The sequence below is a fragment of the Gobius niger genome (assembly GCF_951799975.1).
Source record: "Gobius niger genome assembly, chromosome: 19".
NCBI classification, from domain to species: Eukaryota; Metazoa; Chordata; class Actinopteri; order Gobiiformes; family Gobiidae; genus Gobius; species Gobius niger.
This window is the reverse complement of record NC_136870.1, coordinates 25,794,666-25,821,857: the sequence shown is the minus strand read 5'-3', so window position 1 is coordinate 25,821,857 and position 27,192 is coordinate 25,794,666. Positions and strand designations below refer to the sequence as shown.

General features: G+C 41.6%; 1 protein-coding gene across 1 annotated transcript; it reads left to right on the top strand.

Moving 5' to 3' along the window:
- On the top strand, nt 1–26,741 carry LOC306978634 (metalloproteinase inhibitor 2-like). Its single transcript, XM_079577287.1, has 5 exons — nt 1–338; nt 19,302–19,402; nt 21,367–21,475; nt 24,850–24,974; nt 26,447–26,741. Exons 1-5 carry the CDS (start codon nt 209–211, stop codon nt 26,642–26,644), a joined length of 663 nt encoding a protein of 220 aa, XP_079433413.1. The 5' UTR covers nt 1–208; the 3' UTR covers nt 26,645–26,741.
- Nucleotides 26,742–27,192: the final 451 nt, after the last annotated feature.

Below are 27,192 nucleotides of genomic sequence, written 5' to 3'. Positions count from 1 at the left end.
AAGCGCTTTTTGTCCCAAACGAAAACAGTCGGAGCTCGAGCGCTGCCGCAGAGAGACGCCGCTGACGCACGAGACCCACCGCATCTGCCGCGCGCGCACCTTTGGGAGCGACGTAACGAGAACGTAACGGAGAGACGTGACTCTGCAGCAGCCGCTTCAAAACAACAACAACAACAGCCGCCCGTGGATCTGAACCTGCGACAGAAACATGCCGTTTTCCGTTAACGGCATCCTCTGCGCGCTCGTGCCGCTGCTGCTGTGGCGCGCGGAGCAGCGCGTGGAGGCGTGCAGCTGCGCGCCCGTGCACCCGCAACAGGCTTTCTGCAACGCGGACGTAGGTGAGTGATGTTTACGGCGGTTTCCCCCGGGGCTCCGCGGGCAGAGGCGGGGACGCTGCCGCCTCCGGGCCGCCGTGTCCGGGCGGAGCAGGCGCGGAGCTCGGGCTGGTTCACGGGCGGCTGTTGTGTCTAGTCATGTCTGCTCCGCTTCCACCGCATCAGCGTTAAAGGGACAAACCTGTCACTGAGGCCACGGCGGAGGCCTGAGGTTCATGTTTGTGTCTCACGTTCACTGTGACACATGACGGAGCTCAGAGAATAACTTACTCTGAAGCAGAATACTCGCCTCTAATGGTCTCTTATAGCGTTACTTTGTCTAATCTTTCACACTGATTTGCTTTAGGCTTTATCTGTGCGCACATGTGGCGTTGTTAACCTCTTAACTCCCGCCTGAACCGAGAGGATCTTTTTCCTCACGTCATCAGATTTTTTTTCCATCATTTTTTTGTTGGGTATTCAACTCATTTTTGTAACTTTTTTGTCATTTTTTGTCACATTTTTGTCATTTTTTCGTCATTTTTTTTCAATTTTTTGTCACATTTCTTCGTCAATATTTTAATCAATTTTTTGTCATTTTTTGTCATTTTTTGTCATTTTTTTGTCATTGTTTTGTGACATTTTTGTAACATTTTTGCCACTTTTTCATCAATTTTCCATCATTTTTTTGTTGGGTATTCAACTCATTTTTGTGACTTTTTTGTCATTTTTTTGGGTCATTTTTTTGTCAAATTTTTATCACATTTTAGTTATTTTTTTGTCATTTTTTGTCATTTTTTTGTAATGTTCTTGTCAATTCTTGGTCCATTTTTTGTCATTTTTTTTGGTCATTTTTTTGGTCATTTTTATCAATTTTTTGTCATTTTTTATCAAATTTTTGTCATTGTTTTGTGATATTTTTGTAACATTTTTGCCACTTTTTCATCAATTTTCCATCATTTTTTTGTTGGGTATTCAACTCATTTTTTTCATTTTTTTGTCTTTTTTTGTCACATTTTTGTCATTTTTTCGTCCATTTTTTCTTTCTTGTGACATTTTTGTGACTCTTTTATTACATTCATTATGTCTTCTTGAGTAATAATCTTTAGTTTTATGGTTTGTTTTTGAAAGACACTAGGTAGAAACAAACAAAGCTGTTACCTGAGCAAATACCTGACGAAGACGGAAGTAGTTCCTTGTCCGTCGAAACGCGTAAGGTATTTGAACAGCTTTGTTTGTTTCTACCTAGTGTCTTTCAAAAACAAACCAAAAAACGAAACATTTTTGTGACATTTTTGCCACTTTTTCATCAATTTTTCGTCACTTTTTTGTCAATGTTTTCCCACTTTTTTGTCACATTTCCATCATTGTTTTCGTCTCAGTTTTGTTGCTATTTTCACACCTTTTTTCCAGAAGCTTTTGGACTGGGGTAAAGCCAAACTGGAGAAAATGTGCTCGGTTCAGGTGGGAGTTAAGGGGTTAAACACAGTGTTGCCATATATTGCAAAACGATATTATGTCCCAGCCCTAATAAATACAGTGTTTGCTGATGCTGTTACGAACGTACTGCTAATCATAGGCTTGGATTGGAACACAAAAGCTCGCCCTGAAAGGATTAAACATTTACTTGAGTCACTTTGATCTTTTGTTGCTCAGTCTCATGCGACATGAAGCAGATATTTAAAGACTGAGTAACACAATGTTTCCCCTTGACTGAACCAACGTCCGCTCCTAAAGTCGTAAATTGAATTCAGCCACAACTAAGGCCATAAATAACATTAAAAAAGCCTTGCATTACATTATGAAATTGCTCAGATATTTTTACTGCATAAGTTCATTAAAGATACAAAATTTACGGACTTGTTGTGTCCAATTTGGTTTCGAAAATAACGATATGTCGGCTCCGGTATTTTGACGATACTTGGTTTATGATACCGATGCTTTTTAGATACGTACACTAAAGTATTTGTCTGTAACAGAACAATAATCTGTGTTTTAAAATGAAGGCCTTAAAGTGCATATGACAAGTTTTAACCTCTTTACTCCCGCCTGAACCGAGAGATCTTTTTCCTCACGGCATCAGATTTTTTTCCGTCATTTTTTTGTTGGGTATTCGACTCATTTGTGTAACTTTTTTGTCAATTTTTGGTCCATTTTTTGTCAATTTTTTATCACATGTTTGTCATTTTTTGGTCATTTTTTGTCATTTTTTTGGTCATTTTTTTGGTCATTTTTTTGTCATTTTTTTGTCATTTTTTTGTAATTTTTTTGTAATTTTCTTGTCAATTTTTGGTCCATTTTTTATCACTTTTTTTTGTCATTTTTTGTCATTTTTTGTCATTTTTTTGTCATTTTTTAATCAGATTTTTGTCATTTTTTTTGTCATTTTTTCGTCAGCTTTTTGTAATTTTCTTGTCAATTTTTTATCACATTTTTTGTCATTTTTTTGTCATTCTTTTTTCACATTTTTATCACATTTTTGTCATTTTTTGTCATTCTTTTTTCACATTTTTATCACATTTTTGTCATTTTTTCGTCAATTTTTTGTAATTTTCTTGTCAATTTTTTATCACATTTTTTGTCATTTTTTTGTCGTTTTTTTGTCATTTTTTTGTCAATTTTTTTGTAATTTTCTTGTCAATTTTTTGTCCATTTTTTATCACATTTTTGTGATTTTTTTTGTCTTTTTTGTCTTTTTTTCGTCAAATTCTTGTAATTTTCTTGTCAAATTTTAATCACATTTTTGTCATTTTTTGTCATTCTTTTTTCACATTTTTATCACATTTTTGTCATTTTTTCGTCACATTTTTGTCAATTTCTTGTCACATTTTTGTCACATTTCCATCATTGTTTTCGTCTCAGTTCTGTCGCTATTTTCACACCTGTTTCCCAGAAGCTTTTTGATTGGGGTAAAGCCAAACTGGAGAAAATGTGCTCGGTTCAGGTGGGAGTTAAGGGGTTAATGCTTTTGAAAATACGACTTATTTAGATGGATAACATCTGTTGTACGTAATAATTATCGTTGTATTTCAGGAACAGTTTGAAATAGTTTGCCTCTGTCTATGTCACTTCCTGTCTGCGTCCAATAAGGAAGTGAAACTATAAACATAAAACTGGTCAAAGCTTGGGTAAAAGGTTCCTCTGCAGCTTGGGTCAGATCCTGGGTCAGATCCTGGGTCAGATCTTCATTCATCCGAGAGTCAGAGACACAGAGAGAGAGGGAGGGAGAGAGTCAGAGGTGGAGCCGCTTCAAAAATCTCAAATATTTCACTCTCATTTGCCTCTGGACCACAGCCCGCGCCGCCGCTCCTTCCTGAATCAGGAATCGTAGGAATGTCGAGGGGTTTTCCCGGACTCTCTCCGTCGTCTTCGGTGTCAGATTCAGACACAGGCTGCGGTTTGAGGAGGAGACGGATAAAGGTCAGCGTGGGAAGATCTGGTGGAATTTAAGGCCAGATAGGATTCCAAGTCCTGGAGACACTGGAAAAAGAATAATCATGTTAAAGTGATGGTCTGGAAGGGCATTTTGATGTAAAGTAAGTAATCGGCTCGGGTCCTCCACCACAGGCCTGGGAGCGGGAGGATTCTGCACAGTATCTTTGCGGTTCCTATACATGCCTTTCAGTCATGTGACTTTTGTTGTTATTGCGGCCATTTTGAATACCGAAGTAGAATTATGCAGGACTACAACATGTAACAATATCTCTGGATATAAATAAAAGACAACTGATCGACAGTGGCATTTTTATGTACTTGTAATCATTGCTCAAGAAGACACGGCCCCAGAGACGTTTATGTGAAGAAACCAGTGAGTCAGTGTTTAACCCCTTAACTCCCACCTGAACACACATTTTCTCCAGTTTGGCTTTACCCCAATCCAAAAGCTTCTGGAAAAAAGGTGTGAAAATAGCGACAGAACTGAGATGAAAACAATGATGAAGATGTGACAAAAAAAAGTGAGAAAACCTTGGAACCAAAGTGATGAAAAAATGACAAAAATGTGACAAAAAATTGATTAAAAAAAAGACAAAAAATGACAAAAAAAGACAAAAAAAAGACAAAAAATGACAAAAAATGTGACAAAAAATGTGACAAAAAATTGATAAAAAAAAAGACAAAAAATGACAAAAAATGTGACCAAAAATGTGACCAAAAATGTGACAAAAAAATTGATTAAAAAAAAGACAAAAAATGACAAAAAATGACAAAAAATGTGACCAAAAATGTGACAAAAATGACAAAAAAGTTACAAAATGAGTTGAATACCCCCCCCAAAAAAAAAAAAGATGGAAAACAATCTGATGACGTGTAGATCTTAGCTTTCAAATGAGGCGTTACACTGGCCTACAAGATTTGGGTAAAGCTAAACTGGAGAAAATGCTCTCGGTTCAGGCGGGAGTTAAAAGGTTAAGAAGTTAGCATGCTACCGGTTAGCATTTAGCTTCAACAGCTCAGCTCTGACCTGTCCGAGAGAAAGCCCTGAACCACAAACATCTGGCCTTGGATACAACATGTGACAGAGGTCAGAGGTCAGAGCTGTTACTGTAGTATTTCCTCAGTGTTCATAGATGTGAACCCCACATGTGTTTATCGTGTTGAAGCGGGTGCTAACCGGTAGCATGCTAACGTCTTGAGCAGCTTAAACACTGACTCAGCCTTTGACATCTTCATGAGCAATGATTACAAGTACATAAAAATGCCAATCAGTGTCAATCAGTTTTCTTTCATTTATATCCAGAGACATTGTTACATGTTGTAGTCCTGCATAATTCTACTTCGGTATTTATTTATTTTTAAAGTTTTTTGTCATTTTATCGTCATTTTTTGTCACATTTTTGTCTTTTTTTTTGTCTTTTTTTTGTCAATTTTTTGTAATTTTTTTGTCAATTTTTTATCAATTTTTTGTCATTTTTTTGTCAATTTTTTTGTCATTTTTTCGTCAATTTTTTGTCAATTTCTTGTGACATTTTTGTGACATTTTTGCCACATTTTCATCACTTTTTTGTCAATGTTTTCTCACATTTTTGTCACATTTCCATCATTGTTTTCGTCTCAGTTTTGTTGCTATTTTCACAGCTTTTTTCCAGAAGCTTTTGGACTGGGGTAAAGCCAAACTGGAGAAAATGTGCTCGGTTCGGGTGGGAGTTAAGGGGTTAAAGGAACAGGCCATCGTTTTTTACATGGATGGAACTCTCAGCTGTTGGACTCAGACGTAGCTTAGTTATTGTCTGTGATTTCCATTAAGCCTTATCTACCTGTGCAGGATCATTAGTGGTGAGTTTCGGCCGCGAGACGACAAATTGACCAACGGAATGGTGTAATTAAATTTAGCTCGTGGCTTGTTGTTGCTAAAAGTCTATTTGCAGAAGTGACTCAAGCAGGAAGTTTGTCCCTGTGTTTGGACGAGGGCTGAACGACGAACCAAATCACAGATACTGGGCAACCTCCCTCTCTCTTGGTACAGCTGCGTTTTGGGCCTTTTTCTGCGAACTGCATTTGTGGTTTCTGTGCTCCACGTGGTTTTACTGGATACTTTTGTCTTGGGCTGCCACGACAAATACTATATCGACTTATCGTTCAATAAAAAACAGATAAACGATACATTTTTGGGCTTGATATTTATCGTTTGTACATTTATTAGCATTTCCCTCCATTCTTTCTTACTAAATTTCATGTTTATTGCAGCTTGTGTGGTATTTTAGGATCAGATGATGCACCTTTAGAACAGAGGTGTCATTTTTATGCCTGAGTGTTGACAGTATCGAGTATCATCAGTCAATAATATCGTTTATCGCGATACTTTCCTGCCTCAATATATCGGAACTTCATATTTGTATCATGACATGACCACTTTTGTCAGCAGATTTTCTTTGTTTTACTGCAGAGAGTCCATAATGGTCCTGAAGGAAGCAGCTTTTAAAAAGTAAACAAACAGCAGCTTATATGTTAAAGTGGTGACATCACAGCTCGACTTCGTTGTTCACAGATGTGCGAGAAACTACAAAAAAAACTCTTTAAAACCACAATTAATATTTGTGAAACTCCACAGAGAGTTACTGAACAGACTTATTTATCAGGCCCATGAGCCAAACATGCTGAACCTACTGCTATAAAAGTAATATTTCCCAAAATCGCTACATCCGGGTTAGCGGAGATAAATGCTAACGACGCAGCAGCTATGCTAACCCCGGAAAGTAGTGACTTTAGGGTTAGGGTTAGGGTTAGCTAAAGACATTTGAGACCTACAAATTTCTTCTTCTGATACACTGAAGAGGCACCAAGAGCCCCCACACCTGCAGCACAGTGGAGGCGTCACAAGAGGCGCTACAGGAAACAAGGAAGGGAGAAACGAGGAGGTATCTGGGCAAGACTCAAAGCTAAGCCATTCTCTCGCTTCTATTGTTCTGGCTAATGTTCGTTCACTGGAGAATATGAAGAATCAGAAGATGGTGAAAGACTGTTGAGGGTCGGAGGGAGCTGCGCAGGAGGAAGAGGAAGGAGGAGGAGGAGCTGACCAGTGCAGGACACCACGCTCTGAAACAGGGACAAACCCAGGAGGCGCTTCCCCGTTTCAGAGGCTCAGAGCAGACAGGTTTCCTCCAGGTGCTCAGGTCGACCCACAGCGGCTCAGGATAAGAACATATCTCCCCAAAAACAGAACTCTGTACGGGGGGAGCAGCGTGGCCCACATATCGATCCCTCCCAGAGTCCGGGTTCTCAGGGTCTCAGCTGTGGGAACGCTCAGATGAAGTCAGCGCTGCATAAATACCCCCTGAGTTAAACCGCAGGCTCCTGACCCACATATCAGCCGGCTCTGAGGGAAACGCAGCGGGAGAAATGTGCTGATGTCACGCTTCAGGTCAGACACGCCGCCTCATGTTTTCCATCGCACCCCGAGCCACTGTCACCCCGAAAACTCTGCGATCCGAGGGGCGCGGGGGTCAGAGAGCGGAGCGGTGGCACAGCGGTTAGGCCAGAGGGTCCCGGGTTCGACGAGAGGCCTTTCCGTGCAGAGTTTGCAGGTTCTCCCCGTGTTTCAGTGGGGCATTAAAGTCTTTAAAGGGGGGGTATTATTCAAAATCGACTTTTTCAAGCTTTCCATCATGTTATTATGTCACTCCCTCATTAAAAACACGCCTGAAGTGTTGCCTTGGCACATTCACGTATTTCTGAGTAATCTGTAAAAACTCTGATGGCGGCCATTTTAGGGATAGGTTTGCCTGAGTCCTCCTAGGAACGCCCCCACCTCCTGGAGACGCCTCCGAGCTTTCGTCACCAGCCGAGTAACCAACCACTGCTCCTCAGCAGAACCCCCTCCCCACTGATGCCACAGACAGCGTGTGGAGGGGGCGTGTCCGAAAGGCTCAGAGGTTCTTAAAGAGACAGAGGCCTATTTCAAGACATTCACTACAGCCATTTTGAGAGAGACATTTTATACAAGGCAGTTATTCTAATTTACTGCATTTACAGACCAACAGCAGGTTTGCTCATCATTGTAGTGTGATATAGACTGGTGCTATGTGATTGAAAAAAGCATAATACCCCCTCTTTAAGTGATGTCTTTTTGAAATGTTTTCATCAGTAGGTGTCAGTAGTGAACTCTGCCCCCCCTCCCCTCACCTGGCTCTCCCCTCACGCCCCTCACTCCCCTCCTCACTGTTTAGACCAGTGTTTTTCAACCTTTTTTGAGCCAAGGCACATTTTTTACATTGAATTGAAAAATTACGAGGCACACCACCAGCAGAAGATGTAAAAAATTTTTAACTCTGTAGCCTATATTCACAATATAAAGTAATTCTCATCAAAGTGTCTTGAATAGGAAGACCGTATAGTCTCTCTAGCCACAATGCCACTGTCACAACTGTCGCATTCATGCATCATTAATTCTCTTATCTCAAAGAAATTAGTTTCTGGTTTAGACCACACTCTGCTCTTATTGCATTCAGTGAGCTACGGAAATCAGTAAATATTTTGAGATTTACATTTATTTGCTAAACTGTACCTTTCATGAAAGCCTGTCACTTTTTTTGGACATTTAGAACATAATAATTCCATTAAGAACTGGTTTACAGCGCAGTACTGTTTTTTCCCACAACCTTGAACGCCTCAGCCTCTCCTCTGGTGCTGCTTTGTTTTGTTTTGTTTAGATAGATAGACACGGATAGATATACAGATAGATAGATAGATGGATAGATGGATGCAGATAGATACAGATAGATAGATAGATAGATAGATAGATAGATAGATAGATAGATAGATAGATAGATAGATAGATAGGTAGGTAGGTAGGTAGGTAGGTAGGTAGGTAGGTAGATATACAGATATACAGATATATAGATAGATATACAGATATACAGATATATAGATAGATATACAGATATACAGATATACAGATATACAGATATATAGATAGATATACAGATATACAGATATATAGATAGATATATAGATAGATATACAGATATACAGATATACAGATATATAGATAGATATACAGATATACAGATATACAGATATATAGATAGATATACAGATAGATGGATAGATGGATACAGATAGATACAGATAGATACAGATAGATAGATAGATCCTAATCACCGGTTAGTTAGCATCAGAGGTCACTATGCTAAAGTGGCTATGATAGTTAGCATTGAGGCTCCTCCCCCTAACTCCTTCCTAACTGACAGACCAATTGGGAGGCTTCTTATCATGGCGGACGCTGACGCACATCCGGTTTGGCGTTAGACCTCTTACCAATCTGCTCGTTTCGGAATAACTTTTTCACAAAGACGGCAGCCATTTTTAAGAAACTTTCTTGGTAACGGTTAATATCGGAAATCGGCAGATACTCAAACCCCCAGTATCGGCACGGTGATGCAGCTGTGATTCCCCTACCACTAAAACATGTGCAATAGTTTCTCCTCTGAGGCCAGGACTCCCCTGAAAAAGAGATTATTCGTCTCAGCGGGACTTTCCTGGTTAAATAACACATCTCAGCCTTTCATCCTGAGAGTTTGGCCTGTATTGAACGCTGCTACTGGCGGCGAACTGTGACATCTGAAACACTCGGTCCACTCTGTGTTTTGGAGTCTGAGCCGCTGACCGCACGCACAAACAGCCTCCTGTAATGTCCCTGTGTTTACATGTGCCCAGAGTGATGCGTCTGTGGCCACTGCAGGGACTTCCCGGCTCTGGCCACCAAACACTGACCGCTGGAGCTGGACCGTCTGGAGACTTTAGAGCCACACTGGGGAACATTTCACCCAAAATGCCATCGCGTCCTCACATTCATATCATGTGTCTCTCCTGCGACATCACCGGCTCGTCTCCAGGGAGAGAGTTTAGTGAGTGGAGTTGTATAAGCCCAGGTACAAAGCTGCGTTTATAAGTCACACTGTCCTGGTACCTGTGGGAATATCCCTGTGTGTGTTTACATGCGCTGGAGTGTCCCGGTTATTAGTCCTAGTCCGGTGACGGCCGTGTCAGGGATGTGGTGTTTTTACCGTAAGTCTGTGAGAAATGGGGAAACTCCAGTCCCCTGTTTATGATCAAATAACGGCTCATTTAAATTGTTTCCTTGAGCACAACACGGTGAAAATATCAGATTACGGGGCTTGTTCTTTTGAGTGTCCACACAAGTGTTTAACTACACTCTGAGCAACAGCAGCTTAGAATTGTGGGTATTGTCTTTCCTCTTCCTGAGTCTGTCTTTGCACCGACGCAGACCAGGGGTAGAGCCGGTACTATATATTTATTTGGTCGGTACAGTGCATGTTAATGAGCATACATAAGTTAAGTTATAGTTTATCAATCTCTGTAGAGAAATGAGGTCTCTGCATTTGACCCGTCTCCATGATGTGGAGCCAGGCTGGTGGTCAGAAACATCTGGTTGGAGGATTAACCTATTGCACATGTTTTTACCACTAGCCTACACAGACATGGGGAGAACATGCAAACTCCACACAGAAAGGCCTTGTTCAGGTGGGAATCGAACGCGGGACCTTCAAACTGTGAGGCACGAGCACTAACCGCTGTGCCACCGTGCTGTTGATCCAGCAAAAGTCTGCCGTTCTGTCTAAAGCACAATCTCTATGACTTTCTTCTTCACTTCTCTGTCTGTGACTGAAGAGCAATGACGCCTCACATGGGTCTCATGCATGTAAACAAGCCACACCGGAGCGTAGCCTTGACTTGAGACAGGGCTGGATGGTGCAGCTGATGGAGTTCACCGAGAGAGTCCTGGTGTTGTTTTTTCACTGCATTCGTATTTTTCAAGTACCTTTTTCTTATAAGTAAGGGATAATGTATAGAACACTGGTCATTATCGGGAAAATAAGCACCGACGCGAAGCCCACTTATCCCACTTATTATACGGCCATTTGCCAACTGAACACACACAACATAAACTTCGTACACTTTTATGAAGGTCGAAAGGTTTATTTAATGACTTCCGCGACAAATAGTTCCCAAAAGTTTGCGCGTTGCTCGGCAACGTTTTGCTAGGCTAGAAGCAGCAAGGCTAGCAGCTAGCCTAGCTACTTAGCTGAAGGCGCAGTTGGAGGAATGGTGGTGAATCTCTGGGTAAGTTGAAAGTCAGACTCACGCTAACTTCACGAGCGATTCCCCCGACTTCTCTCTCAGTAACGGGACAGATAGTGTCGAGTAGAGTGATATGAAAGCACCAACTCCGTTGCCATTGGCAGCGTCATTATTTTTTTCAGAGGTCCTTTATCAGAAAATAATGACTGGTAAAACGTTGGGAAATCACATTCAAATCAACGGAACTTCTACTTACGAAGAGGCGTATAATAAATATTTTTAGATTATACAATAGTGATTTTTGAACAATATCCAAAGACTTCCATAAACTGATCCCCTTCATAAGGAACCTTTGTGTTTTTTTGAGGTGCGTGAAAATGGCACAGAAGTTGCCTTTTCTTCTGTTATTAGCAGAGTTGATGTACTGGGGCTGAACGATATGGACGAAATTTCATATCTTGATATTCATGCCAGATATCTCGATATCGATACGATACGATGCTTGGATGAGATGATTTTCAGAAAAATAAAAACATGTGCATTTGAGTGCAGTTTCATTGACGAAAATCTATGTCGTTTATATCTTGCTTTTTCTAATTTTATGTTTTGAACGATTATGTCTCGATATCAGTACGATAACGATATATCTTTCAGCCCTAATGTGCACTGGCACCAACTTATTTTCACCTTCCACATAAAGAGCTGTATTATAAATTTGACCAATATCCCGATAATAACTGGAGTGCATGTAAACACTCATTCAGCAAACTGACTTGATCAAAACAGCTGATTGTCCACGATAACTTTAGTCAAACTGTAAAGGTTTGACGTCCAGAGAAGATCCGGGAACAGCACCAGCTCAGGTTCCCTTTGATCTGACCCCGCGCTGTCATTTTGGTCTGTCCTGGTTTCACACAGACGCCGCTCCTTTCATTGTGGCCGAACGCTGACCGTAAACTCGAGCCGAGGTGAAGCTCCTGGGCCGGGATGAAGCCGCTGTCTGCGCTGATTGGAGGCGGCTTTGACTGAACTGTGGATTCTTTCATAAACGTGTCCCAAACAGCAGTAAAGCGACTCGCTGTGGTCACGGCAGCTAAACATGGTGGCGCAACTTTCCCAGAAGAAGAATGAAGCAAATCAGGAGAGTTTGATCCGACAGATGGAGGGGAGTCGGTGACAGACAAAAGATGAGGCTCTGGGTCTGTCTGAGCCGGCACAAAGTCACTTTAAAGGGACTAGATGCAAGATGGTCATTTTATACTCACTACTGCCACCTCAGGTCTTACACGTAACTGCAGCTTCTATATTAAAGGGATATTTCAGGATTTTTGACAAAGGGCCTCATTGTTATCCAGAGTGTTGCTGATTTCTGGAGATAGTTTTTTTGTAATTCATGCAGTTCTAGCGCATGTCTATGGTATCAGCTAGCCTGCATTGTTTTTTAATGCAGGCTAGCTGTATTAAAAAACAATGCAGGCTTCGTATGCTCCGGAGGGACAGTCAGCTGTGAAAACGTGAAATATCATGACACAAATTAAGGTTAGGGCCAGGAAAATGTTAACCTTAAGGTTAGGATTAGGGTTAGGATTAGGATTATTTGTATTTTTAGACAAACCAACTCATAGATCTATACAAAATCACATCAGACCGTCCCTCCTGAGCATACGATCTAGCACTAACCATTAAAAACAGTGTGACCCGCTCCACAGAGCACCTGAGGCAAATCACTTATAACACCAGACTAACTTAGCCTGGCTAAAATCACAAGTGATATTTAGTCTGGGGACACCAATTAATTTTCTGGTAGGACAAGTGTGGTTTACGATCGTCCATAGCCGTTTATTGGGCGATACGAATGTCTCTCATGCGTCTGCACGAGACCACGGCCAATCGTATCCGATGACATATGACGTATGACGTACCCGCTGTAAACTTTCGAGCTAAACTATTTAGAACACGGTCTCAAGCCTTGCTGTCATGTTTGATCCGTAAATAAACTTTTTTTTTTTTATCCGTAAATAAACTACAAGCTTCCGTATATCGAATACCTCGTCATCATCTCGCCGTTCCTCCTCGTTCTGTGATTGGTTCCCAAATCCATGCGAAAATTCCAGCCATGGTCTCCAGACTGCTGTGTGAGGTCGAATCATTTGGAACTGCTTTAGTGGCATTAGCCAGGTTAAGACTAACCGTATAAATGTATCAATAATGTTTGGAATATAACTGACCTTGCATCACATGAATGATCACATTTTGAGGGACTATTTTCTAGCAGATCACTCCGCCGCTGTGTAGCTTAACACCAGTGTTTCCCAACCAGGGGTACGGGGAATACGGGGATAGGAAAAGTTATATTTTGCAGTAAAATGTGCTGCTTTGGGAGAATTTTAGGTTTATTTTTACCACAGCATTGTCCTTTTTCTTACAAATACCACTTTTAAGTAATTACTCTCTAAATAAACTGCAACAGCCTTGAGGTAGGAGGTACACGGACAACTGCTGAAAAGCCCAAGGGGTACGCAGGACAATAAAGGTTGGGAACCACTGGCTTATACAACCACGAAGCTGATGCTGCTCAAATATAAGGTCTTTTAAACGCAAAATGATTAAAATGACTCTAAACAGTGTCAAGAGCATTAGTTACTTTCAATAACTGCTCCTTAGTTCTCTGAATGGTTAAAAACATATTGCTGTGTCATCATCTCAGTGTCATGATCAAAATAATGAGGTGCAGGTTTCTCACAGGGACGTCCTCGTTTGTATTTTCGCTCCAGCTCTGGATTATTCTCTGAGGGTTTGCAGATGACGTCCTCTCTGCAGAAACAGAGAAGTGAGTTTGCCCAAGCGGAAGGAGACGTTTCTCAAAGTCTCACAAGGAAGAAGTGAAGCAACGGGTTTGTGCAAACGCTGTCGGCTTTGGTTTTGTGAAATCGGTTTGATTCACAGCAGACATGTCAAACTCGAGGCCCGCGGGCCTTTTGTGGGCCCCTGCGTGATGACTGTCTGTTCCTCTGCTACACCTGATCCTCACACGTGTGTACATACAGTCGTGTTTGGCACTTTTTTAATGGCCTGGATTACTATGTTGGCTCTAAAGGGATTGCGTTGTCGGAAATAGGGCTGTCATGGTATGAAAAGTTTACCTCACGGTGATTGTGACCAAAATTATCACGGTTTTCGGTATTATCGCAGTATTTTTTTTAAATGTGTGTTAATATGTTCAGAAAGCATTGATAGTCCTACACAAACTGAAATCGTTTAAAAAAAGTTTAACTGTGCTTGTTACATAAAAAAATACAGACAAAGCCTTTTCACATCAAAGTAAAGGAACTATAACGATGTGTTGTTGATCATTTCGAGGGTATTACATGTGTTATTTATAGCGCCAGAAACGAAGATAAACCGTCTTTATCAGGAACATTGTTGTTGTCCTTCCAGTGAGCTTTCACTTTGCAGATGTGGGAAAATGCCATCAGTGATCATTATTAAATTCATAAAACTGCGGCGAGAGTGAATCTGCCATTGGGAGCCCCGTAACGCATTGTGCCATCGTGCGGAGGTATCCGGACACGGCTTATGCTGGCGGTGGTGCTGCGGCCGCACTATGGGGCGACTCGTTACATTCTCCTTCAAACCAAAGTCCCACATCAGCATTTCAGCTAAAGCGCTAACGTTAGGTTCCTGCTATAGAGGGAGACGCTAACGTTAGCTTCCTGCTATAGAGGGAGACGCTAACGTTAGCTTACTGCTATAGAGGGAGACGCTAACGTTAGCTTCCTGCTATAGAGGGAGACGCTAACGTTAGCTTACTGCTATAGAGCTGTGGGAGACGGTCACGCAGGAGAGTCAGAGGTTCGAAGTGTTGCTGCTTTAGAGACACTTTTTCCAGCACGCTCCGCAAACTGAACTCTGAGGCTGACAGATCCTGCGCTGTCGTGTTGGACATGATTCCAGCTTCGAGAAGAGAGAAGGTTGCAAACAACAAAGTGCGCATGCGCGGAAACTGCAGCAGATGAGACGGTGGCTGGTGAGGCTCACCGTGCCGACACCGCGGGTGCGGTTATTCACCGAGATCATAATAAAAACACAAAACAAGACGGTCATTTTCACCGTCAACATTTTTACCGGGGTTTACCGCTACACCGGTTACCGTGACATCCCTAGTCGGAAACATGAGCCTCGGCGCTGACAGTGTGGAGTTTGTTCCATGTTTGCTCCCTTTTCCACGCGCTGGTGAACAACTGTCTGCAGGTTCATCTGCTCGAGCTGCCATCCTCCTGCAAGCTCTTTATTTACCTCACGGGAACTGTACAAATACATGTTTCAAGACATTATTGTGATCCATAGTAGCCACAGTTTTCACACCAACCTTTGACCTCTGCCAGTGCCTAACTCACCAAACAATAATATCCAGTTCGGGAATTTCAATGTTTGGCTCAACAAATAACTCCAAAAATCTTTTCTCACAACATTCTCATCAACCAGCCTTGACTTAAACTGCATATTTTAATACTTTTGAAAACATGACTGATTTAGATGCCATCTGTTGTAAGTAATAATTATTCAATGAAGCAGCAAATTAATTACAAAATGTTGGAATTTTTGTCATTTTTTTGTTGAATTTTTGTCACTTTTTGTTGATTTTTTTTTTTTTTTTTTTTTTAATTTTTGTCCCATTTTTTATTTATTTTTGTCACATTTCTGTAGAATTTTTGTAATTTTTTTGTTGAATTTTTGTCACATTTTTGGTTGAATTTTTGTCACTTTTTGTTGATTTTTTGTCATTTTTTTGTTTAATTTTTGTCACATTTTCTTGAATTTTTGTCACTTTTTTGTTGAATTTTTGTCACATTTTTGTTGCATTTACATCCTTGTTTTCTTCTCATTTTTTGTGGCTGTTTAGGCGCTTTTTTCCCAAGAAGCTTTTTGATTGGGGTAAAGCCAAACTGGAGACAATGTGCTCGGTTCAGGTGGGAGTTAAGGGGTTAAAAGTGTCGCCTACTTTACTCCAGGAAATGTAAAACAGTAAATGAACCAATAACAAACCAATCAGCTCTGAAAAAGTCTATAAGATAAATCCCGAGTCTCACTTCCTGGTTTAAACAGAAGTCACTGGTGTAGAAAGTCTGGATCTTTCCTGCTCTGGGAGGCGGAGGGTTTCGCGCCGTCGGAATGAGGTTATTAAAGCCTCATATTTGAGTCTGGTCCAGGCCGTAAAGCTCCGCCCCGGGGGGAGTCCTCCTCCGCTCACCGCCAGCAGCTCACTTTAGGATGATTTTATGTAACGCTCATATTTTCCACCCTGCGCAGGTCCCTGAACATACCAGCGGCATGATGTAGTCGCCCTGGGGTTTTATGTGGAAGGTGCACGACGCGTGAGAGAGAGAGAGAGATACGAGCTGCAGTGGGTCAGATGCCCTCCCGGGTCAAACGTCGGGGTTTGTTTGCAGGTTTTGTGATTGATTGTGGAACGTGTGGAGGATTTAAAAGGGACATAATATGCATAACGGGTCCAAATAATTGCACGTAGATGAAAATGCAACCCTCTTTCAATTAAGATTTGATCATTAAAGGGACCGGCCAGCTCTCTCCCCATGATTCTGGCCCAAAACATGACTCCGCCCAGGGCTGGACTGGCCATCGGGAGATTCGGGAGTTTTCCCGGTGGGCCGACGTACTTTCGGGCCGGATGGGCCAATCACGCCGAAATAAGGCCCATAATATCTGACACCAGCCCACAATTAACGGGAAAAGCCAGCCCATCCTCTATCATTACACTTATGCAATTACACAACTCCTTTACTAGAGGGATGTGACGCTTTTTATACCCCTCTAGTAGCACGCTTTCTTGAGTCATGGTTCCCAGATAATGTCGTATAATGAGCGATGGGCCTCTCAGACATAACACTCATGCCCCTCACATTGTGAATATAAGAGGAAATAGTTTGTTGTAACTCCCTCCAGGACCCACAGAACCTTAGACCTCTATTTTTATACATTTTAGACAAATGTTTGCAAAGAAGTGCATGCTGGGAGTTGGCCAGGTGACTCTGTCTTGCCCCTCGTCGTCAGTGCAGTTTGTAAATCTTCTAGTTTCCATTGAAAGGATTTACAATGTTTGGCCTTTTTGGGACTTCTATTCTCACTCCACACCTCTGTGACTCTGTGGTGAGTTTTACCGTTTCATCTTCATCTACAGTGCGATAATTTGGTTGGTTTTGAGAAGTTTATTTGTGTTGCAGTCGCGAGTGGAACTTCATTAACGGAACGCACATTTTAAGATTGTTAAGTAATTTTACAAAAGTTCCTTCAAGTTATGAATGAAAAGACTAAAGTGTTGAGTCTCTGAGGCGTGAGCTTGAATTCGGCAGAAACAAAATGCAACTATTGTCCTCGATTTGTAGCTTATACTGTTTTAGTTCAAGCCAAGGGTTTATTGTTTTGCTCATCACCTCGACTATTGCATTGAATATGACTGTTTTTTTTTTTGGAGGGCCGGTCTTGACCCAAAAGTCCCGGGCCGATTTTTTTTGCCAGTCCAGCCCTGACTCCGCCCCCTCCTTAATGACATCACAACCATCCACTACTCCATCCATCTGACCATCCAGGGTCACACGGCCTCATCAGTGAACAAGACTGTTTGAAAATGAGTCTTCTTGTATTTCTGAGCCACTGCAGCCGTGTCTGTTCACGAGCTTCAATGAACAGTTTAGGGGAAGCCGGAGAGAAGGTTTTGTAGCAACTGTTCTCTTAATCTGATGTGTTTGTCTGGTGGGCTCTGAATCAGCCACAAATCTCTTATCAGTACGATGATTACGCTTCATCTTTCATGAAATATCGAAGGTTTTCATACCTAGTCAAAGGAACTATTTCTCGCTTTTCATCAGCAGAGAGATCCTTTTTCTTTCCCTTATTGCTTGAAAATGATGATCTGCTTAATAAAGTGGAACGTCCTTTTTCAGTAGTTTTTCTTTTAACTGGGCTTAACCTGAAAACTAATCATCCCAGGTCTCTGAGATTATTGTCAGTGATTCAAAGACCCTGAGACACAAAACCATCCATGAGTTTCATTTACAAACTTTTTTTTTTACCTTTACAATTCACAAAGGAGCTTTCTACAAATCAGATATGGCAACGTTTGGAGGACGACCCCATGATTTTGAAGAGGTTTTTAATGCAGGCTACTAGTTACCATAGACATGCACTAGCCTAGCACTAGCCTAGCACCACTAAACTCTTCAAATATAAGGACTGCATGAATTAAAAGATATAAATATCTCCAGAAATCAACAACACTCTGGATAACTAATGAGGCCCTATGTCAAAAATCCTGAAATATCCCTTTAACCCCTTAACTCCCACCTGAACCGAGCACATTTTCTCCAGTTTGGCTTTACCCCAATCCAAAAGCTTCTGGAAAAAAGGTGTGAAAATAGCAACAAAACTGAGACGAAAACGATGATGGAAATGTGACAAAAAAGTGAGAAAACATTGAGAAAAAAGTGACGAAAAAAATGGCAAAAAATGGATAAAAAAAATGACAAAAATGTGACAAAAAATTACAAAAAAATTACAAAAATTTGATTAAAAAAAATAACCAAAAAATGACTAAAATGTGACAAAAAATGACAAAAAATGTGACAAAAAATGACAAAAAATGTGACAAAAAATGACAAAAAATGTGACAAAAAATGAGAAAAAAAATGAAAAACATTTGATTAAAAAAAAGGAAAAAAAAAAGAAAAAAAATGTGACAAAAAAATGACACAAATTTGAGAAAAAATAATGACGAAAACATGACAAAAATGTGATGAAAATTTGACAAAAAATGTGACAAAAAATGACAAAAATTTGATTAAAAAAATGACGAAAAAATTACAAAAAAGTTCCAAAATACCCAACAAAAAAATGATGGAAAAAAAAATAATCTGATGACATGAGGAAAAAGATCCTCTGGGTTCAGGCGGGAGTTAAGAGGTTAACATAGGAATGATCAGGGGGTACTCTGAGTCTGAATTACTATCTCATTAATGAAAAAGGAAGATGAAACTGACACCTAAAGAGAAAGACTTTTTAAAGATCGTTTGCTTTATTTTGAACTGTCTTCGCTCAGCACTTTTGTGGAGGTTTCCCGATTCCCCGCTGCTTTATTTATCACTAAACTCAACGTCGTTCCTAAAATCGTTAAAAGCGGAAACACATAATGAGACGTCCCAAATAACCGAGACTTGAAAATTACGGGCAATTAGTTGAACAATCCTGTCTGTGCCTAATTACAGATTTAAGACTTTGTGCCACAGAAAGTTTCCAGGTGAATGAATGTCCTGCATCAGCGAGAACATGGTGTCTTCTCTTTGTTTGGGTTCCTGGAGGAGATAATGGAGGTGGACTCGTCAGCACACGCTCAGGTTGTCTCATGTGTCTCGTGTGTCTCGTCTCGTTTGGCAGTGATCCGAGCCAAGGTGGTGGGAGAGAAGGAGGTGGACTCTGGGAACGACATCTACGGGAATCCCATCAAGAGGATCCAGTATGAGGTCAAGCAGATCAAGGTATGAAGGAGCGAGGAGCGAGGAGGAGAGGAGCGAGGGGAGGAGGAGAGGGGGAGGAGGAGGAGGAGAAGAGGAGGAGAGGAGCGAGGGGAGGAGGAGGAGAGGAGGAGGAGAGGAGGAGGAGGAGGAGGAGGAGGAGGAGAAGAGGAGGAGAGGAGGAGGAGAGGAGGAGAGGAGGAGAGAGAGGAGGAGGAGAGGAGAGGAGGAAGAGAGGAGGAGGAGGAGAAGAGGAGGAGGAGGAGAGAAGGAGAGGAGGAAGAGAGGAGGAGGAGGAGGAGGAGAGGAGGAGAGAGAGGAGGAGGAGAGGAGAGGAGGAAGAGAGGAGGAGGAGGAGAAGAGGAGGAGGAGGAGAGAAGGAGAGGAGGAAGAGAGGAGGAGGAGAGGAGGAGGAGAGGAGGAGGAGAAGGAGAAGAGGAGGAGGAGGAGAGGAGAGGAGGAAGAGAGGAGGAGAGGAGAGGAGAAGGAGAAGAGGAGGAGGAGAGGAAGAGGAGAGGGGGAGGAGAGGAGGAAGAGAAGAGGGGGAGGAGAGGAGGAGGAGGAGAGAGAGGAGGAGGAGGAGGAGGAGGTGAGGAGAGGAGGAGGAGAGGAGGAGGAGAGAAGGAGGAGGAGGAGGAGAGGAGGAGGAGGAGAGAAGGAGAGGAGGAAGAGAGGAGGAGGAGGTGAGAAGGAGAGGAGGAAGAGAGGAGGAGGAGGTGAGGAGAGGAGGAAGAGGAGGAGAGAGAGGAGAAGGAGGAGAGAGAGGAGGAGAGGTTACGGTTTCAGCTGAGTTCTAACAAGAGACAGGTGTTAAATGTCGTCTACAACATAATGTGGAAATTTACCAAATCAAGAAGAAATGAGGGGGAAATTTGGAAAAAAAGAACCAAAAAAATTGGAGGAAAGTAGAGGAAAAAATTATGGAAAAGTGTAAATAATAGATTTTAAAAATTGGGGGAAAATAGGGAACAATTGGGGGGGAATATGGGGGAAAATATGGTAAAAAGAAAGGGGGAAATGGGGAAAAAGTGTTTAAAAAAATGTTTTTAGAAAATGGGAAAAAATAGAGAACAATTGGGGAAAATATGGAAAAAAATGGGGAGAAAAAATGTGTTAAAATTGGGAAAAAATATGGACAAAATGGGGATTAATGTAGGGGAGAAAATTGTTTTAAAAAATAATAATAATTCGTAGTAGAGGAAAAAAAAATGGTGGAAAAGTGCAAAAAATTGATTTTAAAAATTAGGGGAAAATAGGGAGCAATTGGGGTAAAATATGGTAAAAAGAAAGGGGGAAATGGGGAAAAAGTATTAAAAGTTTTTTGGGGGTAAATGGGGGAAAAAATTGAAAAATTTGGGAAAATATGGGGAAAAAAGGGAAAACTCGGGAGAAAAATTGTGTTAAAATTGGGGGGGAAATTGGAGAAAATTGGGACTAATTGGGGTAAATGTAGGGGAGAAAATTGTAATTGAAAATTGAAACATGGGGAACAATTGAGGAAAACATGGATAAAACATGTTTAAAGGAATGGGGGACAATGGAGAAAATAGAGGAAAGAATTGAGGGAAAAGTGTAAAATATTGTTTTTAAAAAATTGGGGAAAATGTGAAAAAAAAAAATCTGCTGTCTTGTCGTCTGTTCAGGACTTCATCTTTTCGAGCTACAAAGTAATGTAAATGTAGATTTTTGACAGCACATTTTTCATTTCTGATGGTTTGCAAAAAATTGCTTCATCATCCAGAGATGTCGAGATTTTTATTTTAGTCCATGTAGTTGTACCAGTTCTTTGCTGAAATTGTAGATTTACGTTTTTTTTTGTTCACTGCCTGAACACATAAAAGTTCTCACGCTCTAATATTTGGTTGTCGCACCTTTAGCTTTGATTTCGGCACACTCACTGAGGCGATGTTTGAAAAAGCTCCTGTAATGTCCAAAAGTGTTGCATCGTCCCCGTCCCGGAGTCTTGACCGTCCCTCCTGTCGTTGCAGATGTTCAAAGGCCCGTCCCAGGACATCGAGGCCGTGTTCACGGCTCCGGTCTCGGCCGTCTGTGGAGTCACTCTGGACGCCAGCGGGAAGAAGGAGTACCTCATCTCAGGTACCAAAACAACCACGCCTTCATGTTGTGAGGAAACTCCTGTGGGGATATCGGGATAAACAAAACCACTGATCGATTTAGACGTCGGGGCGAGTGATTTTAAATGTGTTCTGAAGCAAAGGAAGGAGCTCTAGTCCCTCTTTGTTGCTGCCATGTCCTGTGGATCTTTAACTATAGCTATACCCACGATCTACACAAGGATCTCCCCAGTATTTAAGCTCATATCCAGCCCATACGTCCGAACAAAGGACGATTATTTGGGCCAGTGGACGATGGTTATTCCAGGTTAGCCCCGTTAGGAGGGGGGGGGCGCGGAGGTACGAACCCCAAATGTAGGGAGTCGGAACCAGGGCCGGATATAAGTAAAATGGGCCAAGGCCCCCATATACTGTGTGTCTCTCTCTCTCCCCCTCTCTCTTTTTTTTTTTACTTAAGCAGCCAGACTGGTGGGGGGACACGTTTAAAAGGGGGTCCTTCCACAGAGATTTATATATATATTTTTTTTTAATGGTACAATTTGGTGCAACAGACCTATAGGTACATATTTTTTTCCAGTGTCAACTCGATGAAAATGGCGCAAACCTCCTTTATAACTGGTTTAGTCCTGGTTTAGTCTTGGTTTAGACCTGACCTGATTGAGCCTTACATGTGAGAGAGTCTGCAAAGAGGGAAAGAACTCTCTCCTTTTCTCTTTACCCCCAGGGGCCCCTCGACCTGCTGGGCCCCCGAGCTGAGCCCCTGTGAGCCCCTGCTTAGATCCAGCCTTGGTCAGAACAGTCAAAGTCTGAAATATCAGCTACAAAATATGATTCCTATTTAGAAGAAGATGAAACAGAGCGAACGAAAACGCTACCGGAAGTTGTGAAGACAAATGTTACCCATAATGCAACACAGAACGCCCAGAACGTTTTATCTTTCATCTTTATGGTTTTACCCCAAGAAGAAAAGATTTTAAGATAAACAAACTACTTAATTACAAAAGATAAACAAACCATCCGCTGATTCCCACGTCGCAGTTTCACTTTCGTTCCTCCCGTGTCGTTTCTTTTGGGACTCTTCCTTTGGCGCGGGTGAGATCTGCTCTGGGATTATCGGACCTGCTGTGACTTTTGTGTTTTGGCCTGTGGGAAAGGCGTGAGTTTGTAGAGCGCTGGTCGTGTAGAGACAGAGGGAGAGGCGTTTTAATGACAGTGTCTAACCCGGGACGTCCCAGTCTAAACAGACAGTATTTATCTGAGCGGGAGTCGTGTTTATGTTCTTACGAAGATGACAAAGCTCTGACTGAGGCCTCTGGAGACTCACAACACCCGTCTGAGCCCACATGCACAACACACACACACACACACACACACACACACACACACACACACACACACACACACACACACACACACACACACACACACACGCACACGCACACGCACACACACACACAAACAACACTTACTCTGGAGGACTGAGTCAGAGGGTCCTTTATGATGTACTCAGATACTTTTATGATGTACTCAGATACTTTTATGATGTACTCAGATACTTTTATGATATACTCAGATACTTTTATGATGTACTCAGATACTTTTATGATACACTGAGCTGCTGTTAATGCCGAGTGTGACGATTCTGCGATATATCACGATCTACGATACAGATTCTTTCTATTCCAATATCGATACTTCTGATGATGCATAGTAGTCGAGTTCAGGATTGTGATGTCATATCGCTAAGCATCATGGGATTTGCAGCTATAATAAACAAATAGAGAAATTGTGTTTTTATTCATAATGTGTTAGTGTATGTTCTTTCACTGCAAACATGAACAGTGTTGGGGAGAATACTTTGATTTAGTTTCTGAATACTGAACACTTGCCTTAAAATGTCTTTTGTAACATATTCCGTTACTTTGTCTAATCAGAGTACAATATTCTGAATACTTTGAATACTTTCACATTGATTGTGCTTGTGTGACACACGTGTTTGTATGAACTGTGGCATGAGGCGTTTTAAATCTCTATTTCATTTTCAAAACAGGACAACATTAAAAGTTCTTTATAATGTACAATATGGAGCTTAAATGTAAAGATTGAGAACAGGGATGAATTCGCTTGATATTTTGAAAGTCACTGTATCTAAATACTCTCAAATGAAAGTGTAACTTTACCAGAAAACAGTTGTAGTGGCCGTGAACCCACGTCACCAACACGAGTTTCTTCTGACGAGCACAAAACAACCGGAAATTCCACAAAATGCTTGATGTCCATTTATTTCCAATATTTGCCGTTTTGCTACGGTCGAAAGTACCTTCACACCTTGCAGCACCTGAGGCCCTTTTGATATGGGTAAAATAAACACAAGTCTATAGCGCCACATGGTGGTGGGCGGTGCAAGTCAAAAGGTCAAAATGGCTCCTTCTAATATACATGTATGTTATTTTTTTTATAAGATAAGATAAGATAAGATAAGATAAGATGGTACTTTATTGATCTCACAGATGGAGAAATTGCATTCGATGAGAGAGCATCCGGCAGCAGCACCCATTCAGTGCGCACCACTCTTTTTTTTTTTCTTTGGTGAAAGATGGTTGTGTTTATTGACCTTTATTTAACCAGTATAGTCCCAGTGAGATTAAGAATCTCCTTTACAGGGGAGTCCTGACCCCAGAGGCAACCTATTGTACATGTTTTAGTACATGTATTTAATGACTCCCCAACACTGAGCATGAAGCATAAATAAACTTTATTTTCTAAAAGGTAACGTACTGTTGTTATTGTTCACATTAAAACACGTGGACACTACAGCGAGTTACATGGACAGTATTTACCAGCAGTGACTTGGCCGCTCACAGAGTTGTTCCACGTTGTTCTTCTACACTTTTTATACCGTTTTTAACTAGTCTATGGGAAATGTTTGCTAGCATCCACAAACATGGCGGATTTCCATGGTAAAACTGAATTCATGACATTCCGTCCTGAACTCTATAAACAAGGTAATATGGAACAATGCTCCAATGCTTTCACACTTAATAAAAGACGTCAAGGATTTTGCAAAACGTTTTCTTTTCCATCAGACCAGAGGGTTTTTTACAATCCTGACAGTTTCGACGGCTCACTCTCTGTAACCTTCCTCAGAGATGGTCAAGATACTGTGACGTGTCTTAATAATTCAGTCAGGCCAGTAGAGGGCAGCACTGCACTTTTAGGCCTTTTTAATTATAGTGTTTCTGATGATAGATAAGATTCATTTGTGGTCAATTTATGTAAGAAAGAACAAATCCACTCACATAAAGACAAACGTTAATCATAAAAACTTTGATCCGGTGCTTCTCTCGGCTTGTGTTGTTCTCGCGTGTGGATTCAGCTCTGGTTTCTCGTTTCCAGGTAAAGCGGAGTCCGGGGGTCGGATGCACGTGACTCTGTGCGACTACATCATGCCCTGGGACTCTCTGAGCGCGACGCAGAAGAAGAGCCTGAGCCAGCGCTACCAGATGGGCTGCGACTGCAAGGTACGTCCAGAACCTCCTTCCCCGAGAGGACACAGATAATTATTATAGCGACGCATAAACAAAACAGTCTTTGGCTTTATATTCATCGTCTGTCACACTTTTCCCCCATTCATTGTACTTCATGTTTACACTGGGATATTTTAAGATTAAGCACTTTCACAAAACTAATGTCAAGGGTCCAGACCACCGAGGCAGTGACCAACGGGTGGCGCTGTGGGGCTGCGTTCAACTTTTATATGAATTCTCCCTCTCTGCACCACATGTTCACAACTCACCAAGCTCTGAGTGAATCTTTATAAATGTTTTGTATTGGTTAAAGGAACAGCGCTTAATATAGAAGGTGCAGTTACACGTATGACCTGAGGTGGCAGTAGTGAGTATAAAATGGCTAATCGAGCCCCCTTAATGACAAGCTGCGACCCAAATTAACCTCTTAACTCCCGCAGGAACCGAGAGCACCAAACTCCAGTTCAGCTTTACCCAAATCCTGTAGGCCAGTGTAACACCTCATTTGAAAGCTAAGACCTACAAAACTAAATTGATCTTTTTTATCACTTTTTTTGCTGGGCAGTCATCTCATTTTTGTCAAATTTTCGTGACTTTTTTGTCACTTTTTCGTCAAATTTTTCGCTTTTTTTAATAAATAACTTTTTAAAAAAGTGACAAAAATCCAGCAAAAAAAAGACTAAAATCCAACAAAAAAATGTCAAAAATCCAGCAAAAAAAAGTGGCAAAAATCCAGCAAAAAAAGATAAAAAATCAGCAAAAAAGTGTCAAAAATCCAGCAAAAAAAGACTAAAATCCAGCAAAAAAGTGACAAAAATCCAGCAAAAAAGTGACAAAATAGCAGCAAAAAAGTAATAAAAAAGTGACAATAACACATAAGGGAAATAAAAAGTGACGACAATGGCATAGAGGAGAGAATGGATTTGGTTTTGGCGGGTGGTAAGAGGTTAAGATTTGGGTAAAGCCAAACTGGAGAAAATGTGCTCGGTTCAGGTGGGGGTTTAGAGTTTAAATATGAGTTTATTTTTGCTTATACAGACAGTTAGCAAGTCGTTCAGGGACATTTTTTAGCTTTTGTTAGCCAGTTCAATGTGTTTTTCCTATAGCCGTTAGCGCTAGCCACCAAATATCCTTAATAATGAATGATCCCGATGTTTTCAGCTGTTGTCAAACCATCAACCACATTTAAGCTTCGTTAGAAATCATTAATAAATGTACAGAACTTTGGGGATTTTACTATAGATTTAGTAAAAAAATTAAATACAAACTAGCTTCAGGGCTAAATGCTAATTAGCTTAGTGTGTGGTCTGATAGTCATCCGATTAATGATGAAGAAACCTCGCCATACTTTAGTAGCTTCCCTATTCACTTGAATGGGGAAAGAACGCTAATGCTTTGTAGGACCAGGCTAAAGGCGTTTCTGTGATTCCTGTGGTTTCTTCTTCTTCTTCTGTGGCCGTCCTCAGATCGTGCGCTGTCCCTCCCTGCCCTGCGAGATCTCCGCCCCTGAGGAGTGCCTCTGGACGGACCTGATGATCGAGAAGCAGGTCTACGGGCGCCAGGCCAACCACTACGCCTGCGTCAAGCGCGCCGACGGCTCCTGCTCCTGGTACCGAGGAGTGGCCCCGCCCAAGAAGGACTTCCTGGACGCCGAGGACCCCTAGAGGCCGAGGCCGCCGCGCCGCCGCATCTGTAAATGTTGTTAGTGGGTCTGAGAACAACCTCCTGACGCTCCTCTGCTTTGGTTTTAGGCGAGACGATGCAGGTGAAGACGAATTTCTCAAGCAGCCGGTTCATTTTGAGATTATCGGCCAGGTTTAGTTTAATTTCAAAACAAAAACAAAACTTTACGATGCTTTTTTTATGACGTTTTGTCGATTCACAAATACTGGCATGTTTGGTATCCACGCGATGTACGGAATCCCCCCGACAACACTCTGTAATCCAAATACAGCCGTCCACTTTGTGGGAGACGGCAGCCGCCGAAGTCCGCGAGGATATACACATGCGTTACAAAGCTTTAGGGACGTTTTCTCAATATGAGGTTTTCATTCTTCCACGTCCTACAGACTCTAAACTTTACAAGACTCAACATGATTTTGAAAGTTCTATTCAGAGGGATTTCTTAATATCTTACCTTATTGGACTTTGAGCCCCCAAAAGCAAGGCTAAATTTATAGTAATGTGATGTTCGTGACATTTCGGATCTATT